This window comes from Sylvia atricapilla, chromosome 7, assembly GCF_009819655.1.
Source record: "Sylvia atricapilla isolate bSylAtr1 chromosome 7, bSylAtr1.pri, whole genome shotgun sequence".
NCBI lineage: Eukaryota > Metazoa > Chordata > Aves > Passeriformes > Sylviidae > Sylvia > Sylvia atricapilla.
In genome coordinates, this window is record NC_089146.1 from 21870677 (window position 1) to 21892708 (window position 22032).

A 22032-nucleotide genomic window follows, 5' to 3' on the forward strand; every position below is an offset into this window, starting at 1 on the left:
TAAAACGCCGCGCCAGGCAGGAGCCCTCACAGTGGGAGACGGATGGGTTCTGCTGGTCGACGAGACTTTGGTCAACCGTGTTCCCCCCACCTCCTGCCGCCCCCCTCGCTGTGCCCTGGCTGCGGGGGACACCAGGCTGCCTCCAGCAACAAAGAGCCGTGTCCCCGCGCGGGGACTCGGGCTCGGCGCAGGGCTGCCGGCTCTGCCAGCTCAAGGGCTCCTGGGGAAAACGCATCCACGCGTGGGGGCGGGAGGGAGAAACAGATGACTTTATTTTCTTCAAAGGTGATTCGCAGTTTGTGCATCTCTTAATAACGCGAGCTTCTGAGCTCGAATTTCACGGCTGAGAGGACGAGTCGGTGCTGCGCGTCGAGCTGGCTGGAGATGTGCGAATCCCCGTCTCCTCCTCCCAAGGCTGGAACTTGCGCCTCTCCCGGGCACCACCCCCAGCCGCGCTCTCCGGGGAAGTGCTTCACACTCGGCACGGCGCGGCCGAACATCGCCCCTTCAGCGCTGCCGACCCGCAGGGTTTGGAGCGCCGAGAGTAACAAACTCTTCCTCCAGGTCATGTAGCAGACGTGCACTGTACACTGCTCTTTATTACAGTACGCTCTGTTGACAGGCCGTCACAAGCATGACGTGTTTAAAATAGAGAAAATAATTGCAGAAAAATCCATTTCTAAAAAATTTCGCAGGTGTTAATTCTTCCAGAAACTTGTCACCTGCAAACAAATCTTTAAAGAGTGTTTTGCTTTGCTGCTATGAAAATATTAATGCTAATTATCCATATCAGGGCCAAATTCTATATTCAGTTCAAATGCAAAAAGCAAGCACCCTTTATCATTAATTTAAAATACTTGGCAACACCCCTATTTTTAAATTTGATATCAGTAAATCCAGAAAATGTGCAAACTTTATCAGACTTCAATGTTTCAACTAAATACAAATTTTAATTGCATTGAGAAAGCCACTAAGCATATTCAGGTTAAAAATAAAGTCACTGACATTTGGGTGATTAGGTTTTCCCCTTTCCTTTCTAGTCTGTACCAGACTTGGGCAATCCATCACAGCAGACCAGAAGGGAATACAAATAATCTTTGGTATTATTAGTTTTGAGGAAAGTTTAACCTTTTCTATCCTTCATATTAATATAACATGTTCCCTGAAAGCATTTTCAATTATTATTAATGCTATAAAGGTACATGAAAAAGTTGGTTTTTTTGTTTTTTTTTTTTTTTTGTAACATGTAACAGATATTCATAAAATCATTACAGTTCTACTTTGGCAAAATGGTATTTTCTGTGTTACTTTTGATTACACGCTTTAGTAAAAAATTCATCTGGGAAAGTCAACCATTCATTTATGTTACTAGTGAACAAGCCCATCCTAATTCTGGCACACCTGGATTCAACGGTTATGACAATTTTAAAACAATCTGAATTAAGAGGTTCACTATTATAAGTTAAATTTGGAAATTATATAATATATATGAAAAATGAGGGCCTACTTATCTTTCTGTTTACTTCAGGGAGAACACAATTACATCAGTGGACACTGTAAAAAAAAAAATCCTAGCATTACACCAATTTTTGCCAGCCAGATTAAGGCATTAATCCTGCACATCTACATTCATAAATACAGTCACAACTTCAGGCCTATTCAGGCAAAGATTAATTGGGAAAAAAAAAGTGTTTGACATCACTCTCAAAGTTAATAGTGAAGCATAACAAGCAATAATGTGAATTACACTACCGAGTGACTTAGTTTCATTTTGCCTTGTCAAAAGACAACTAAAAATGTGCTTATCTGACAATTTCAGTCATGAGTTCTTGTTACAAGAAGTCTTAATTCTTAAACTCTTCTATCTATTGAATAAAACGTATAAATGTATGCAAAACCAGTGAACCATTGCATTCTCATACATTAAGACTGTACTTTAAAGTGGGAATTGAGATGCCGAAGAAAATCTTCCTTAGATGTTAGAGATGGTGGGAAAACTTCTCGACAGAATTCACATATTCCACACTGATTCAGTTCAGAGTCTGCATATGCTTGTGCCAGCAAATCATTGTCTTGAGGCTGCCAAATGGCCTAAAAGAAACAGAAAATTATTATTGCTGAGGTTTACAATGTGGTTTACATTATGCTGTAGTTTATATTTCTATTAAAAAAATACCTGACTCTTTAAGTTAGGATTTCTTTACACCTGCCTGGCCAGAGACATTAACTAGAGGGTTCTCATTTAAGAAAAGCAAGATAGGACTTTGGTTTTTTTAAGGTTTTATAAACACACTATCCTTGCAAATACTTAAAAATACCATGGTATTTATTAACAATAAATATTGCTATGAACAGAAATCTGTAATATCAGTCTGGTACATACTAAAGCTTTTCTTTAACTTTGCATTTCAGTATTTTACTGTAGAAGTCACAGTACACAATAGCCATTTAGCAGAAGTGAGAAAATACATTTTAGCTTAGAATAAAATGTTTCTTGTACAGAGTCAATATGATTAATATTTTATTTCCATTCTTATTGACATACAACAAGTTTTCAGCTTATTTCCAAAATTACTACATCCATGTCATGGCTTAAGGTACTTATTTACTCTGGCTGCCTTTTAGTATAAATGTGTCATAAATAATCTTGTTTGGGATCCCTCCTGCCATGACAGCATCAAAACTCACTGGTACCATCTGAATATCTATCCATGCACTCAGGCAATTCTATAAAATACATTGTACTTGGTTCAGCAGCTGCACTGCTCTTGGTCCCTGAGCTAGTTAGTTTCAAGCTAAGAAGACTGTTTATTCAACACTGGAATTGAAGGCACTTAAGCTCAGAGTCTTAGTGTACACTATTTAGAATTGTACCAAATAGGAATCAGAAAGTCTTCTATCAGTTTTCAAAGTGAAGTTAAAACTAAAGTTTCATAACTTTAGTATTAGCAACACAATATCAAATAGTTATGTTACATATAACTTAATATGTACCTTAGGCCAGGACAATCAGGTTTTGAGTAAATTTAAGATCAAATGCATCCTGTTGTGACTACAAAGTAGAAAGAATGGCAGCAAGCTGGTATGAACTCTGTGTGGGGATGGAACTTTGAAGAGAGTGTGCCCTAAAGGTTTTTATTTGGCGTAGCTTTTTCCTCTTGCCTCACTCACACATGGGAAGGCAAGGAAGAATACTTTACAAAGTCGTTTCTTTAGAAGTTTTAAATTTCTTGCCACTGATACCCACGATTCTTTATTTTCAGCTCTTCTTTAAATTTCATCATGGCAAATAGTTACAATCTATTGTTTATTTCTCCCACAGCAACCCGCTGTACAACTAAGCAGGCTTTCATAGCAGTTAAACCTTTTAAAACCGCCCTGAACTTCTCGGGAGTCAATTTCCTGCCCATTCTGTATTTAAACAGTGTTTAGCTTATCACACAGCAATAGCAGATTTACTGTCTTTCATTATGGTCAGCAATCCATATAATTAAATTGACTAATTAGTAATTAAGTGCAATCACACCACTTTTTTCGGCTCAAAGAGTCTACTTATTGTATGTTGCTGGTGTAAATTGCACATTAAATCTATCTAGACACTGACACACTTAAACAAGTTAGCACACTTAAATATGCTACATAAATGTGTTTAGAATTATTTGTTTCTGATATGATGTAAAGCACCGTTTGAAAAAAAAAAAAAGATAAAATAGTATTGTAAAAAGTATTTGTCATCTTGGAAACATAACAAGGGGAGGTACCCATGCAGCAACCCACACACGCAGGCACTTAACTTTCATTTCTTGAATGCTGAGCTTGTGCTTAATATCCTTGTCAGAACAGGGATCTATTTAAGCAGACATTCAATTTCAAAAAACATTAATATTGAGATTAATTGACTACTGATTTGCTTTTAAAATCATGAACATACTTGGAAGTATTTTGGTGGAAACAACTCCCTCAAACTGCAAATACCAATAAACATGTGCATCTATATAAAAGTCTCAGCTAAATGTAGTCTGTAAAATCCTAGGTTCACTAATATCCATGTTTATTTTAATCTACTGCTCTTTTCAGTCACGTTTTTCTTTTTTTTAAGTTACATTTTAAGGAAACAGTACTGAGTTTTTAGATTTAGTATCCACATAGAAGGAAAGAGCTAAATTTATTACACCAACTGAGAGCAGTTCCAAGAACTTGCTGTTGCCAAATCTATTGCATTTATGGGGTTTTCCATTTTATAAGTTAACATATGTAGTAAATACTTGAAAGTTTTATCTACACTAGGAAAGAAAAAAAGAGGCATATAATTCTCTCCTTTTTGGCTTTTCCTTCATTTTTGGAGGGGATGATAGAAGCTGTAAGCAGTATAACCACCCTCTAGAAAGGTGGTAAAAATACTAAGAACAAGCTTATGCATAAATTTTGCTAAGGTTAACACCGTGAAAAGGGCATGTATACAAGTAACTTTAAAAAATACTACTTTAATCTACATATATATTAGCTGTGACCAAATCTTTAGCACAATTTACAGTCAGAAAAAACCTCTAGAACTGAGTCCAATTAATTGGAAAAAATACTTAAAAGCCTGTTTTGAAAGCAGCTGAATAAAGGTGATGGATATTTAAATATACTGATATACACAGATGTACATTTAATGGATTCTAAAGTAATACTGGCTTGTTTCAAACAAACTTCTGGATAAGAAGTAACATTTTAATCAATGCAGTGTTATTGTAGATATGACTTCAAATACTAACCAGTTCACTATTAGCTTTCTTTTTCTTTGAGTGCTAGCATTAGTACATCCTTCTCCACAAAATAGATCATTCACATTTTAAAAGCTGTCTCCAAATTAATTTCCTTATTTTGCAGAAATACCAGTGGTAAAAGCCTTACTGCTATTCAACCACTGTTCTGTACTTTTAAAGCTGCATACTCTCCTATCAAATTATAATCACATACCAGCTGTTTCACTTGCTGTAATGTACAATGCAGGGTGCCATCTATTGAAAAATGAATACACAGACTAACTAGTAAAAGAACAGGCTGGAGAGGGAATACAGAAAAGGAGGATAGTAACAAGCAGTGGAGTGAATTCTTCACAGTTCTACAGGAATTCTACTAGCAGTAAAATGAATGTGTTAATTTGTTTAAATTAGTCACAACTTTACCTGAGAACCCAATGAAAAATACAATAAAAACTGTAATTAATAAGTTGGTAAAGAATTGAGATCGCTTACATTACAAATAGGTATTTAAAATAGCTTTTGAAAAAAATCAAACTTATAGTAGCAATCTTTCAATGCTTTAAAATTTTCATTCAAAAGTGGTTTGCAATAGAAAATTAAACTAGACTGGGTAAATTTTAGGAGAAGAAAACATCAAAGCTATCATGTCCTACAACACTCTCCAAATGCTGGCTTTGCAGTTCATGCAGTGACCAAATGAAGAGGTAAAGCTGCTGCATGCACCTTGTCATTGGGAAAGAACATAAAACTTCATCCATGTAAAGAGTAAAAATAGGTGAATTCTACCCTCAGAGAATTCCTAATTGTCACTATTTGCTTATTCTTGAAAATCTGTCCTTTCACAAGGTACCAGAAAAACCAAAGAAATAAAAAACAAACAAACAAACACAAAACCAGTCTAAAAAGCTCCATAATTTTGCCAGCTTTCAGCTGAGGCAGGATGTTACACAAAAGAAGCAAAGCACCCAGAGACGTGAGTGCCAGAATATGTCAAAATGTTTTTCTGCATTACAGCTACTGGGCCTTGTTTTTGGAAGCTCCCATGGACTTCAGGCTGTAACTGAACTTTAAGCCCAAATTACATACATAAACCTAAAAGAAAGTATTTTAGCAAACTTTTCTTCATTCAAAAGCATAATTTTTTTTCCTACGACGACAAAAAATTAAGTTTCTTAGAGCAGAGGAAAAGGGTATTGTCGATACCTCAGATTGAGACAAAAAGTAGTTGTTTTTTTCATAGTGAAAGTATTTATCTGTTTAGCTTTTTAATTGGTTCATTTTTCCTATTCTCTGCTGTACATGAAAAACAATTAAGACAAATGTGTGCCCTATACAACTGAGATCAAGGGTAGAAAGAAAGCAATCTAGGGGGCAATTTAGGATTAATGACAGCTTTGAAATAGATATAGAAGCAATTAATATCTAGATGAACTGAAATTTGTAAAAGCATCCAGTGCTTATGTCTGCTTATATTCCTGACATTTCACTGGAAAAGCATCTTGAACACATCCTGCAGCATTAAGAAGAAGAAATGACAGGAGATGTTGTCTTAAAAAAAGACTGATGAAGTTTCTTAGAGAATATATTAATCCAGTCTCAAAGATCTTTGCAAAACGTGTGTCTGAATCATTACCATTTTTGAAATGTAGAATATTTATAGAAAGATACCTGATGAGGACCTCTGACGGTTGTTCCAGCAGCTTCTAAAGAAAAAATTACTTCAGGTACACCCTGGTTTGTGTGCTTAGGTGCAAATGTGAAACCACTGTCTGTTGTTTTTAAACATGGTTTGTCACAGATATTTTCTATGGGCATCTTTGCATGATCTGAGGGGTTTGTTTTGTCAACAGTAGTTAAGCTTTGTAAAGCTGAGGTCATGAGATCAATGCCATGAGCTTCAAATGAGTTAGGTTCCAATTTACTGAGGTTAACAGCATGGTCTCTGTGCTCCAGGTTAAAATGGTGATCTTGAAGCATGTTTTCAGATATACCAGTACAAGGAACTGTTGGTTTTTCCTGAGTGCTCTGCAAGAAAGCAGAGTCATTGTCTGTAGGTGGAAACTTGACATTAAATTTAGAAAGTGATTCTACAGAGTTGTTGTCCTCATCTTGGCCCACTCCTCTTGGTGTGATAGATGTGATGCATGATGCACCTCTATTTATATCCTTTATAACCCGAGGCTTAAAAAGCTCTTCTGCTTGTTCATCAGTTTTATCAGTGCACTGTATCGGCATGGAAAACTGTATTTCTGTGAAGAAAAAAAATGAAGAAAAAATTAAATAGTCCATTGAAATATAGTTATTAAAAATGTGGTGTTGAGGGGATTTTTCCCATCTTCCTTCCCTGCTTTTTTAACTGTTTATTTTCTCTTTAAAATCAGACTGAGGTGTAGTTTTCTTTCACAATAGTTCTGACACAAAAAATGATCAGAGCAGAAATAAAAGGAAATACTCTCTCCTAGTAATTATATTTCTCTTTGATTTATGGCTATAAACATTTTCATTTTATTGAAAATTATGTTGTCCCATACTCTAAACACATACTTGCAAATTTGCTGAAGTGTTCTGGCAGAAATAGAAGCTGGAACCCAAACCATTTCACACAGTGCCAAGAACATGCTAGGCACCATAAGCACGATTTTAGAAGGTATTCAGGTACCCATCTCCCACTGGTTTCCAAATTAGTTAAATATTTAAACTAAATAACTCTTCAGAAATGGGACCATGTTTTCCCTTTGATTCGAGAATTCACCCTTTATTTTTGGCACTATATTAATAAAAATGGTAATGGTTACACCTAAACAGGTGAGAGAATAGCTTCAGCAAAAACTGTTTGTACAGCAGCCTTCTGAAAGTGGAACACAGAAGTAACAAATCAAACATTAAATCTATATAACTTTCATGTATACCTTTACACACAGTTGACTTAAGCACTTCTTTTATCATCTATATGGCTTACATCATGTATGGCTTTTCACACAGTTGAGTGAGGCACTTTGTTGGAAAAACAAAACCATTCTTGTAAAGTAAGTTGCAAAATACACTTCCTCCAAAATTCCCACCCTCAAATAATGAATTTATTAGCATTCAATCAGACTATCACAATACAGTTCAGACAGAGCAATTTGAAGCAACAAGATACATGTCAGCACTTTATGTAACAAAACTTCAATAACAAATGAACTAAATTAAAATCAAGTGCTGAAATCAGCATCTTTTGCTTCAACTGTGTGCATTTGGCAGGTGTTTACTGAAATCACTTAGGAGTCTGATCCTACTATTAAGAAAAGCAAGTAAAGAATACCCAAAGTAGCTTACATTGTATTAAAGGTAAGCATTAGTGGAACTGGACATTCAGGATCTCTTACAGTTTCAACAAAAATCAAGCCTTTCCTTTGTTTTCAGGAAGTGTTGGATTAAGGTCTTGTCCCATTTAAGAAAATGGTATTTAAAAGTCTGCACAAGGAAGTCTAGAAAATAAGTTCTGAGTCTCCTCAGTCCTGCAGTTTTCCTCTAACAGATATGGGGCTAGAGGCATTCATAGCAGACATCTTTTGAACTGACAGCTAAATTAAAAGCAAGCAAGTGCTGTCATTCACACAGTATGATGGGATATCACATGTAGTAAGTGCCTGCCTCTCACTCCAAGGGACAAAACAATTACAAGAGCCATTGATGTGATGACTGTCTTTTATAGCATGTGATTTGGAGCATTCGTCATTGAATGCCAAAACTGGCGGTGCGTTTTCTTGGTGAAATACTGAGCACCATGTGAACAGACTTGAAAAAGGCAGATGGTAAACAGTGGAAGTACTTCTATGTATGTGTAATTTGCAGTATTTTCAAATATAAAGCAAAGCTTTCAAACAGTTGAATCACAATAAGAGCTTAAGTATGATATTACCAGTTTCAGGTTCTGGCTTTATCTTAAATATACTCAGTTGGTCTGTTTGTTCCCTGGCTAGCATACATATTCGATGACACTCTTCTTTCATGTCCTGGAAAATGGTCTCCAGATTCTCTCTGGAAGATCAAAATTGTAAATTAAAGAGTCAACCAAATCAGCTTGCTGTGACCTTTAACCTAGTCACACCCACAAACCAGAGAAAAACAATAGTATAAGCTACTTTTCTTGGATATCTTGTTCCTCAACATATGTATACATATTTTTGCTCTCCTCAGTAAAAGCAAGCAGAAAAAAGGAAAAGGAAATGTTGTCAAAGAGCTTGTTTAGTTCTATCATACACATATATATTTGAACATAGGAACTGACCCTGCAAGAACCATCCCCAAAAATCCAGCCTTTCAGTTCTTTCAGTCTTGCAGGTGTTTTGTGGAAGAGTTTATCTTTTCCAAGGATACTGTTTCCACCTCAGTTATAGGGAAAATAAGATGCTGCCACTATTAGCATTAATTGTTTTCTGTTGTTGCCAGTGTACTTCAGACTGCAGAAGAAGGAACACACAAGCATTTGTTACAGCTCTTTCCTTCTCTGTCTACCTTGCATTTTGGGGAGGAGTTTGTGAATTCAGCCCCTCTGGTTTCGTACAATATCATATGATTTTTCTTTTTATTCTGAGAGATGTATTGTCTTATATCTTTTCCAGAGTATAATATGGAAGTCTGATATTTAGTTATCTGCACTGAGGATGCTAAAATAGTTTATGTTGGTATGATTTTATTTGTCCAAAGGCAATGTTATTTAGATAATGATGCATCCATAAAATTCCACTGTGAAATTTTGATAAAGTTGCTGAGTAATTTATATTTTTAAGCACAATAAAATGGATTTTATAAAATGAACTTCAAACATAAAAAAGTGAAATTGGATTTGTGTTCTCTTTTGCATCTTTACATCAAAAGATCTCGAAAGGGATTTTTCTTTAATCCAGTGAATTGTTTTCTCTTTTTATTGCTTATTCATATAGCAATCAGACTGTGTTCCTACTTCTGTCATGTTTCTCTCTTTGAAGACACAAATGTCTATTTGTATTTCATTTGAAAAAAGATCTATAGAAGTACTTAAAATTGCTACTGTTAACACATTCTGATGATTTTCCAGATGTTTTGATAAACAAGAATTTTTAAAAAATGAAGTTTCTAATCAGAACTTCAAAATATAGCTATGATTAGATGAAGCAGTCTTAATTTGCTAGACATTTGTGGTACTATAATCTTACTAGTGTAAGATTACCAGTAATCTTACCAGTCACATACCTCTTTCCAAGAAAACAGTAAAGTAAGGAAGCTATTTGAGAGCAGGGAGACAGAAGACAGGTAAAGGTTTTTCATTTTTTAGATATAAATCAAAAGACAAACAAGTCTTTCTCACATTACAGTCTTATTTCCTCTCTTTCTTATCATAAAAGAGTAGTGAGCCAGACTAAAGATCCATGTGGTTCACCTAGCCTATGGCAGTGGTCAAAAGCAGATGCTTAGGCAAGAGAATAAGAAGACAGCAAAAATTTGATACTTTCTCTTATTACTCCCCTAACCTCACCTTAGAGAATCTTCTATTTGACCCCAGCGAAGTTGTTAAAAGTGGTATTACTGCCTATCCTATGAAAAATGTAAACCTCAGATTTTGGTCAATATTTTCCCAAAATCACTGGCAGAGAGGAAATCAACTGCTTTTGACCTCTTGGTCATAGCAGTGGCTTGCTGGCTTCAGCTTACAGATAAACTTGGTTTCAAACCATCTCATTTAGGATGGATCAGGCCAAGACTTATTTCTTCATTCTGCCTATCAGACCTCTTCTTGGGAGCACAGCAGACTCCTGTGCTGTGCTGCCATCAGTTAATCCATAATGGCTGTACATTCCTGTCCAGAAGAGTTAATGCAAGGCAGTTAATGCTTATCCAAAACCCAGCATTAACATCCACTGCTGTTTCCCAGAGTTTAACCTCCTGCTGAACCAAGTGGCTTTCTCCCTGCCAGCTAAGTCCTCCATACTTGTAAAGCCCCAGCTATGATTCTACATAGTTGTTGGCTCTATTATCTTCCTGCATTAGCTCTTTGACCTTTGATGCTCTCCCCCTCCCGACTCCCTGCCCAGCCAGTTTTTAAGGTACTGTGTAGAAAAGAGGGCAATAGCTGGCCTTACTTAATTGCAGAAAAGCCAAAAGCAAATTTGAAAAATGCTGCAGAAACAGTTACCTTTCAGGTGAAATACAAGACATCCCTAGAGATAATTCAGGCTTATCTGGAACAACTTTCTTACTTTTCCCCTGGAAGTAAAATATGAAAATATTGAGCAGGTTAGCATATTAATTTTGTGTTTCACCTTAATATGAATAAAAATGTCATGGGGTCCTTCACCTAGTTCTGTTGAAAGTTTTTCCAAAAGCTTTGTAAAAGCATTGTCAAACAAGACAAAAGCAGTTTGTATGAAATTCCTAGTTCCTTTTAGGTTAGCTTATTAACTCAGTGTGGCATTTCTCTGCTCATACTCCCTTGAAAGGGAACTAGTTCTAAGAATATTGCTTGATCATAATTAATTTTCAGTCATGTATAAGGTAAGATTCTGTCTTTTGTATAAGCTTGTTACCCAGCTATTTTACCTCTTAAAAATCAGTTTATTCACTGAAAATTTCAATGAACACATCGGAAGCTAATATGTCAGGCGTTCTAGCAGTTTTTAAAATAAGTTATTAACTTTGACTACCACCGTGTGGTTCACTCCAGTATTACATGGTTTTACATCTGCCAGGCATTACGGGAAGTTTTCATAATAACCAGTCACCAAGCTGCAGTTCCACTGCAGCTACATTACCAGATGGCCTGGGTAGTTCATATGTGCTCCAAGTCAGACACGAACTTGAGCACGCCTGCCAAATCAGCTGATTTCAAAGATGTGTAAGCTTAGAAATCTGCATAAGCTGATACTTCTGATACTTTGCCTATTACCACAGATGTGTCTTACCTGTAAGGCTGAAGTGCGGCTGCAGCTCCTGTAGATGCATTTGAGCTGCATTGCACCCAGCAACACAGAATACATGTCCTTGCCACAGTAAGCCAAGCAATGCTCAGGAAGTCTAACAGCAACAAGTTCTGTGTTGCTGTGCTCCTCCCTATACCTGTGTTCAATTTAAATTAGGTACCTAAAATGTGCACACATGGTTAGAGTCACATCAATGACTGCACTCTAGGTACTCCAGAGACTAGTACCCTGGATGCTATTCTGTAGCAAAAAATAGGGTGGCATAAAATTGAAAAAGTCAACTCAGTTTTGGTGAAAACTTCCAACTGAAAATTATAAACCAGAAATGCTAATCTGGAGTTTTCACAAACATGAAAATTTTCAAGACATACCATAAAATAATTAACATAATTAACATACCAACTAACCAATATGTATTTAATGGTGTTCCCTATGTGCTTTGTATAACTTGACAATTTCCTAGTATTTATAAAATGGTGAAATTTAAAATAAATTTATTAGAATAATTAGTATGAATTCAAAATATTTTATGTTTGAAAGAAGTAACAATTTACAAATGTTTGTCATTTTTATTTTATCACTACTTGGTTTCTTATCTTACCTCCCTTTTATACGTTGGCATCTGTATACCCTTTTGTGCTTCATTTAATTCTTGCAATCTGCTTTCCAGATTTCTTATTTTATCGTCTTGATTGGAAATAATAGATAAAAGCTTCCTTTCCTTTTGATTGCTTTTGTCCTCAAGTTGCTTCAATTTCATGCTCTCACTGTCTAACTGTTCCTAAAAAATAATTTTAGAAACACCATACAATTAATAAATTTGAGGCTTGTGGAATATCACTATTCAGCAGTCTATAACAAGCTTAATATAGGTTTTGCATCATAAGCAAGGGTCAGTTTTGTTTATTACATTAATAATTTTCAATTGATAAGAAAGACCTTCTACCACTACACATAGTTGTAACTCATCATAGGTATTACTCAAGACAACTGTATCTTCTGAACTTCTGAAAGTTAAGTTAGTATTTATACAAAATAAGGACACTTTCTCAGTTCACTTACTGTATCATCTGCATTAACATTTAATGTAATATTTTGCATATGATACATAGTATTTAATTAATTTCAATCTTATACCATTTTGAATATGGTGATAATTCCACAAACTGAGCGAACCCAAGAACACAATCACACAATCACAGACTCCTAGAGCATCTCCAATTGCAAGGGATTCATCTGGGTCAAGTCCAACTCCCTGCTCTTCACAGAACTACCCAAACCTAAACCACAGAACTAAGAGCATTGTCCTGACCCTCTTTGAATTCCGAGAGGCTCGATCCCATGATGGCATCCATAGGGAGCCCATTCCAGTGACTCACAACTGTCCTAGTGAAGGACCCTTTCCTAATGTCCAACTGAACTTCCCCTGATGTGTCTTCATTCCATTGCCTGGTCTCCTGTCGCTGCTCACCAGAGAGAGGAGAGCAGCTCCTCCCCATCCACGGTCGCCCTTGAGGGAGTTGTCATGACGAGGTCACCCTGAGCCTTCCCTTTTTCAGGCTCAACAAACCAGTGACCTCAGCTGCTCCTCCTCAAAACCTTTCACCATCCTGGTCATGCTGGACATGCTGTAATAGTGTGATGTCCTTTTTGTGGCACCCAGAACTGCACACAGTGCTTGAGGTGGGGCCACACCACTGCAGAGCAGAGCGGGACAATCCCACCCCTTGCCCAGCTGGAGGACCCCCTAGGACACAGCTGGCCCTTCTGGCTGCCAACACACACTGTTAACTCCTGTCAACTTGCTATCTACCCAAACTCCAGAGGTCTTTCTGCAGGACTGCTCTCCAGCCTCTCATCCTCCAATCTCTACGCATAACCAGGATTGTATTGCAAATATTACATCCTATAAAGATTTGTGGAACAAAAAAGCCCTGGCTGCTCTCACTTTGATGATCTATCTAGTAATTCATGAAACTTTTAACCATGTGGGGTTTTTGTGAAATAAAGAAGATAGTAACAAACAATTTTTAAAATATGCTCAAAGATAGTAGTTGCAAAAATTCTCAAGAAACAGTTAAAAACTGCTGCTATGAAAACCTTATAGTTGTTAGTTTAGGAAATCTAGGAAACTGTATTGAGTGTCACACAAAGTGTCCTCAAGCCCCATGATTGTCCCTGCAAGAGAAGTAAGCCCAAAGGTTTAACTCTTACAGAAGAATGTAAGTGAAATGCAGTTAAATAGTCTGTAGACAGGTAGGATAAGAGGAAGAGGAAAGAAGCAACTAAGTGGTTTTCCAAGACCTTTTGTTTTATTTTCAAATGGAACTTACATAGGGTGAGGTTGTGCATTTGGAGATTAGGTAGGTAGGGGCTACCCTACAAGACAAAAACAGCCATGCAAGGATAGTCCAGAGCTGGTTTACCAAGACACCAGCTGGCTAAGCATGCATGTGTGTACATGCAGCTGACACAACTGTTTAGCCTCAAAAAGTTATACTAGTTGGATAAAAAAGAAAAACCTTTAGAAAAATAGCTTTGAAGGCATTGGTTTATAGTCTCAATTGCAATTTTGAATAGCAAATCTACAGTAAGAGCTTCAATGCAACTCCAGACTTGGGTGGTATTTTAAAGATCCAGATTAGGCCTTATTCTGATTCTGCTCAGCAACTTCAAAACATTGTCTAAGAATGTTTTAATCCCAGCAAAACTCCTTAATCCTAACTCTTCTATGATTTGCATTTCTGATAGGTCAAATTCAATTTCCCATTTAAATAAGGTGAGGGGATATAGCTTCTCCAGAGCTTTCCTTCATCATTATTTGCTGGAAATCCAAATACATAGGAAAAAGTTTTTAGCAAAGGTAACACATGCCCTTGAGGAACTATTGTATCTTAAGGACAGTAAAATAACTCACTGAGCCTGTGATACAGCATAATTTATCTCTTTGAGACTACTACAGCTTCAATTCACATGTGGGCTTTCAAAGGCATTCAGATAACTGGAGGCACTGCAGTAATGGCCAGTAATCTCCTCCATTTCTCCTACATCTGCAGGAAGTGAGGACAAGATTTAAGCAAGCAGAGAAAAGAGCCACACTAGAAGAGCCACACAACATGTTACAGTGAAGATGTATCAGTACACACTGATGGAAATCATCATTCCTGTGCATGATCAGGATACCAGGAAAAAAACTGCAGAAACAGTTATAGCTTTTAGGATCTTTCAATAATACAACCCATCATAGCTTGATGGTCTTAAGAGTTTCCAATACTATGCCTGGTGGTTTGCAGTGGTGTGTTAATCTTTATAAACTGGCTGAAGACTACAAAGCTAATGCTTGATAAACTTCATAAGCTTTATAAACTTTATAAATAGGTCACAAATTCCATACCTGCTCAGTTAAGTACTTGGCAACACAATGGATCTTTTAAGCATGCTGGTAGTAGCTCCCAGCAAAGTGGTTACACATGTATTACGAATAGATCAGTATCTTTTCTTTTGCAGAGGCTTCATAGGATCAGAGGATAACTGAAATTGGAAGGGACTTCCAGGATCTTTAGCTTCTAATCAAATCAGGGTTAGTTACAATGTCTGATCAGGTTACTCAGCTTGGTCTAGAATTTCCCAAGCATGGAGACTGCACAACCGCTCTGGGCAACCTTTTCCCATGCCTGGCTGTCCTCATGGTGAAATGTTTTCCCCTATGTTCAGTGTGAACCTTTCCTGCTTCATCTGCCCATGGTCTCATACTCCTGCCATGCACCACCATTAAGAGCCTGGCTTCATCTACTTGGTAACCTGAATGTAGGTATTGGAATGCTATTAGCTTTCCCCAAAGCCACCACTTCTCTGGACAAGAGCAGTTTCTGCATCTCATGGGATATGTACTCCAGCCCCTAGTTACCTCAGTGTGGCTTCTGCTGAACTCACTGTAGTTTGTCAATGTTTTTCCTGTACTGTAGGTCCCCAAGCCTGATGTAGTATTCTAGATGTAGACCAGTGAACACTGAATAGAGGGAGATACTCAGTTCCCTGGGTGTGCTAGCTTGTGTTCCTGTTCATACATCACAGGGAGCTATTGCCCTTCTTTTCTGTCAGGACACGCTGCTGGCTCATACTCAAGATCTAACAAGATCCCAGCTCTTTTCCAGCAGAGCTGCTCCACAGCCAGTCAGCCCCCAGACTGCACTGCAGCAAAGGCAAGTCCCATTATTTTTCCCTAAAATGTGCTATAATGGCTGATTTCAGTGGCTTCCCAAAACAAACAACTGGTCAGGTAGTTTCAAGGAGGAACACAATTCAACAAGATGAACTATAAGTGGTCTCAAGGAATATTAACTGAGGCTTTTAACAGTTTCCCCACAAACTATTCTCTATTATTGAGTAGAGATAGATTAAACAGATGAAGCAATAGGAGAAAAGGCCATCAATACCAGAATTTCTTATATTATGGCCTAATCCTACTGCATGCATCGTACCAGCAGCAAAGAACAGCTAAATGCACAGTATTATCAGCCAGCAAAAAAATCAAGTACAGTTTACTTTGCACTGAAGATAGGAAACAAAGTGACACTAGTGAAGCTGGTATGGACTGGAACATGGAACTCCACAAGACTGCTGCAGTAGCTGCTCTTAGTTATGTAAGTAATTTTAGCCCCATAATTTAGAACATTAAGATGGCTACTATATGTCTGCCATTCCTCTGCTTATGTCCTGCACAAAAAAGAAGAGCTAAACATTTATTGCAGGGTGAAGAGTTTTGTATAACATTTGCATCATTCATTCCTGACACAGTTTCCTCTTCTTTTCATGGCACAAGACACTGTTGACAAACAAATTCCAGACAGTGTTTAATACTGAGATTCTTGAACCAAAATGGGATCATTGGCATGTTTCCTTGTCACAGGAGTTGACTTTAGCTTCATGTCTTACTAAGTTTCACAAGGATTCTCATGTCTGACTGTACTAAAAAGCGGAAGCTTGACATCATCTCATCTCCAGGGTTTTTGGTTCACTGCACAGCTTTGGCTCAGAGTCAGTAGTGAGACCCCAATTCTTCCTACTTAACAAAATTTAGCCAGGGTCTCAAAACTAGGCAGCAATATAGGCAGGCCCCTTTGGTCTTCTCAAGCAGAGGGCTGAAAAATTCTGGTAATCTTGTTTATAGTTTGGTACTGGTCACCAGGCTGATCTGGCACACTCACCTCTTTCAGTGAAGACAAATTTGAACAAAAAAAAATCGTAAAGTGTTTCGTGACACACAGTCAACATACCTTGGCAACAGCATATAAAATACACATGTATGGCTGCCTACTAGAAAACAAAGAAAAGATAGCTCCTCCCTCATTTTAAACCTCTGAAATTTAAGCTCTAATCATGCACCTATTATAATCAATTCAGGAATTCTATTAACTTTTCTGCTGAACAGAATACAATCTACTGAAAAATCCCACTGGACTTCGCAAATGACAGTTTCAAAAGGTATCAACAAACCCAAGCATCTTCTGCCATGGGAGAGACTGAATTTCAAGGACACTGTAGAGGACAATGGCTGTAGGAATAATTTATTTGGTTTAGAGCAGAATGTGGGTAGAATATGATTAGAAAAAATACAGGCTTTCAAATAGAATATTCAAACTTCCAAATTTCAATACCTGAAAAAGCCAATACTTTATTGAATAATGTACAAGAAAACTATACGAGACAGTGACAGGATGGTGGATTTTGAGTTTAAGAGATGTCAAAATACGACATCTGGAGAAAAAAAAAAAAAGTACAAGAAAACAGGAGACCCTCATGGTATATCCATTAATAAATTCTCAGATCTTCTTAGTAGTAGTTTCTATCTATTTATTAACTCTCAACAGATGTCTCTTCCATGGAGTTGTCCAATTTTCCCTTGAAGAATGAATTCTACTGGCTTTGTGGGTTGTTTTTTTGGTTTTTTTTGTTTGTTTGGTTGGTTTTTTGTTTTGTTTTGTTTTTGTTTTGTTTTAATTCAATAAAATGATAACTTGTGTAGAGACACTGCTGCGTATCTTCACTTGGAGCCATGAATTGCATGGCCAAGACGCAGCCAGAGCCGTGTGTGTGTGCCTCTGCTGTGCTGTCTGGACCTTTCTGTATCACTTTTGCCAGATCAGTGCAAGTTTACTAAACATACTTTTCCTCAAGCTCCACACTTTTTCCCAGCAAGAGGAACATAGAATAGGCGAGGTCAACCCAACTTTGCACGGGTTTAAATCTCTACACATCCCTCTAAAAAGACCATATTTGAATAGCAATGTGCCTGGGTTTAAATGCACCACCATGCAGACAGACTTACATAGTTCGTTCTGCATAGAGGTATTTCAGAAATATTTCTGTTCATGGAATAGAGGAAGGAAAATCCAGATTATATATCTGATGCTGAAAGGTAACTGCAGTAACTGGCTATACAAAACAAATATGCAGATAAAGAAAATAACCTACATTCCATTAGGAAAATAGCTCCAGAAATAATGATTCCAGCTTCTCATGCATTGCCTATAATCTCCTGTAGTGATCCCATTATTTTAGTGTTTCCCCATAAGAAAAGCAGATAACACAGCTTCCTTTCATTCCTAACTCATTTTATGACTACGTTGCTTAAAGCTATTGTTCTTTAGTAAGCATTCAGAAAGAAGAGTATGAAATACTAGAGTTGGTCAGATCTTCATGTGCAACCATAAGATATCATTTTTATCCAGCTCAAGACAGCAAACTGCAAAAATATGCAAAGATGTTCCATCAAAGAATTAACTCTTCAGCTGTGTTTTAATCCAAGTAAGTGCAAAGATTAGGAAAGAAGTGACATTTTATAACTACAGATTCTGGTGTAGAAAAAATATATAAATACTTCCTTTTAAATAGAGAAAGAGTGTATATAAATATTTTCTGACAGTATGTTTAAAATGTTTGCAAAGGCTTAATCTCGTATAAGATTCCTTCAGGATAACTAAGCAAGCACCAGTAATCCAATGAAATTACTTTGGGGATCTAATGGAATTACATTTCTAATAAAAAATGTGTTTCTGTGAATTTTGCACAATTAATTTGTTTGTAGCTTAGGAAATAAATCCTGAAATTGATTATTTTTAATTCTAATGCCTAATTTCTCACAAGGGTCTTTTTATAACCCTTACAAAGTCTCTGCTATGGAGATTCACATTCAAAAATAAGAGACTTTATGTTACAAGACAGTTCTCAAAAACCACAGTGAGATGATTTACAATAAGAAAATGTCCATCTCTGTCACGTCTTTCCTCAATGTGTAAAATCCACTCAAGGCATTTCCCAGATATTTTGGGCTATTACTTTACTCTTACTCCTGTTACATTTAATTTGATGTAGTGAAAATCTTAATGTTAATTCAGTGAGAAGAGGCAGAAGAGACATCATCCTAACTCTGGCTATTTAAAAAACCCAAACAAATCAGCATCTCCGGAGCAATGTTCACATCCCACTCCACTACTTTTTGAGTGCAGATTCTCCATTTCTTGCAAAAATACAGAGACCATTGGCAATGTGAAATGCTCTTATAAGAAAGAAAAAGCCCTTTTTTAGGTTTTGGCAAGTTAAGAAATAAATAAGCAACAAGTTCCTGCTTTATGATTAAAACTGTTCTAGAGAGCTTGATGGCCAAACAGAGATTTCACTGAGAAGGATCAAAGATAATGCTTTGTTCAGCTAAACAGGCTGCAGTGGCACAGCACTCATGGACCTCATGTGCAGGTCAAAGGCACCAGTAAAAATCTCACTTATCTTCTAGGTTCCCATAGTATAATCACAGCACAAAAGTGAACTTACTGCAGGTGACATACCTTTAGGAGTTTTTCTCTTTGCTTTGCTATGTTCAGTTTCTCAGAGAGCTGGCTGAAAGGAAAGTTGGATGTTTCAATGTCTTCCTGCATCAGAATGTAAGGATGCGCATTGCCTGAAATGAAAAAAAAAAGCAACTGACTATCGCTGCATTTTTCACAGTCAGCTTCTAAGTACAAGCAAAATTAAAAGAAGCTAGACTTATATTAACTTCTTTATGTTCTTCGAGCCTTCAAATTTAACAAGCAAGAGGTGCTAAATTCTGTGCTTAGACAATGCAAGACTAAATCAGCAATAAAGAAATGAACATGTACTCTTAAAAATAAAAGTCAGCCACTTTGCTAGTATTTATGAAAACCAGGAGTGTTAGGCTAGTGTGAATAAATATTTAATGAGTATGGCAGATTAACACATGGTTACTTTGACTCTTTTCTCTTATTTGTGTAATACAGTCAAACAGTGAAAAATTATCCATCAATGACTATTTGATTTGAAAGAGAATTACCTGCTTATAAAGTTTGGGTTATGCAATAGGGTTAGCATCACAAGACTCATCTAACATAAAAGACATATGATCATAGCACTCACATCTAGAACAACTTGAGATAAACTTAATAACAGGTAAGGGGAAAAATAATTATATAACAATTAAAAAAATTTTGTAGTGAATGATTTGAACCCATATTTTCATAACTTTTATTGGCTTCAGTGTAAGCAGATTCTACCTCTATAGAAAATCTCACCATTTCTTGAAGAGGATAAAGAGAGACCCCAGAAGTGTTGAATTTTATAAATAGATCTTGAAACGGCACATTTGTGTTAACTCTCACATTCACAGGAAAGTATGATACTCATTTGAAATATGTATATTGTAAAAACTGAAGTAACAAAGTCAGAACTATTCATCAGTGCAACACAGCATAAAAAGCAGTAATGTGCAAACTGGAGTACATACCTCTATTAGCATTCAGAGCAGCCAACTGTGATTTCAGTTTTGCAATAATGCTGTTTTGAAGCTCTATCTTTTCCTGCTGTTCACGTATTTGCTGCATGTAGTTTTCTGTCTGCAAATATAATTTAATTAGCATTAATCTTACTCTGTTTTGACTAGGGGTCTCCTGTTTGGCATATAAAAAGCAGCTCTGATTTTTAAAGATAACTGTAGTTGTGGTCCTCTGTGTAAAAACCTTTGGCAAGTCCATCTTTTGGGGACTGTACTGATTAGAAAAGGTATTATAGGAAATAACCCCTGAGTTTTAATAACTTTTAGCTGTGGCAGTTGTAACTTTTAAGTTAGGATTCTTCATTTGCAGATGTAGAATACATGAGGCTTAAAATTAAAATTTTAGTATTCTTCAGAATGCTTGTCAGTTAGTTTACTTATGGAAAAATGTAATTTTCTCCCCGTATTTTCTACAAATTTTATAAAAATAGGCTTTTAAAAAGACAGATTTTAAATGGGAAGCAACAACATTGTTTATTCCATACAACAGATACTCTATAAGCCATTTTGACTGCCTATGAACAGTTTTGTATGTTTCTTTGAATGTAGCGGACTAGTTTTCTAAGCTACATAATGGGGCTGGGGAGGAAGGTAAGCAAAAAGCCTTATCCTTTGTCTCTAATACTACAACTCATGCTATAAACAGGCCACACAGACTCGTCTAATAATACTGCTTGTATTTCATCCAACTATAAATTTTGGTAGATAGTCCATTAATTGAATGAATAGCCAGGTGGCAGGAAGAAGCTAATATTCAAAACTATTATTTCATTAGCACATGCCTAATGCTGCAGTTACAGCAGTGCTAAAAACAAGCAAGAAAACTTGTGAAATCCCAGCAAGAAAACTCTCAGGAATGCATTGAATTTTTCTGAAATTAGGAATATGTCTATTACTAAACAGGTCACCACCTGTCATCATCTGGGACAAGACTCAGCGTTGTTTTTATGTCTATTCATAGTTTATCCATCGTACTATACCTAATTTTCAAATCTCAGCCACATTTAAATTCTACACCCTCCTACTGTCCTCTGTGTTTGTCTGTAAAGCAGGCAGGAAAAAAATCTACAAGCAAAATTGATTTTAAAAGGCCAGGTAGTAGTTGGTAGTAGTTGTACTATGAGAGGATTTTTGTTGTGTGTGGTTTTTTTTTTTTTAAATTTAAAAAAAAAAAAAAAGTGATCAAAGAGCAGTACACTCCAGCAGCTATAAGAGACCTCATGAAGCAGAAAAATCACTGAGAACCAAATTGAAAATGTACAACAGCAATGTCTTGTCAACACTTCTGTACAGAGCACAGACATGACAGCTAAAACAGACAGAAGAGAAGATGCTTTTGACAGCCAGTGTGCACAAATTATTCCTTGAGTCAGATGGCAGCAACAAGTTACCAACTAGAAGATCTGCATGACAACCAACCATCCATCTGTATCAAACACCATCTGGCCGAGATGACTCTGGCTTCTGTGTGCTTGACATGGCTCCCAGCTCTAGA

The 22032-nt window shown here is 36.7% G+C and overlaps 1 protein-coding gene across 2 annotated transcripts in view; it reads right to left on the bottom strand.

The window, feature by feature from the left end:
- Positions 1-570: 570 nt before the first annotated feature.
- The window catches only part of TANK (TRAF family member associated NFKB activator), a 28309-nt gene continuing 6847 nt past the window's right edge, over positions 571-22032 (bottom strand). For both annotated transcript variants that reach the window (XM_066322893.1, XM_066322895.1), the window contains 7 exons: positions 20490-20598; positions 19537-19649; positions 12294-12473; positions 10909-10979; positions 8656-8774; positions 6420-7000; positions 571-2091 (listed from right to left, as the gene is read on the bottom strand). In XM_066322893.1, the coding sequence (XP_066178990.1) occupies positions 1924-2091; positions 6420-7000; positions 8656-8774; positions 10909-10979; positions 12294-12473; positions 19537-19649; positions 20490-20598 (1341 nt within the window). In that variant the 3' untranslated portion in view covers positions 571-1923. The remainder of the gene's footprint in view (positions 2092-6419; positions 7001-8655; positions 8775-10908; positions 10980-12293; positions 12474-19536; positions 19650-20489; positions 20599-22032) is intronic.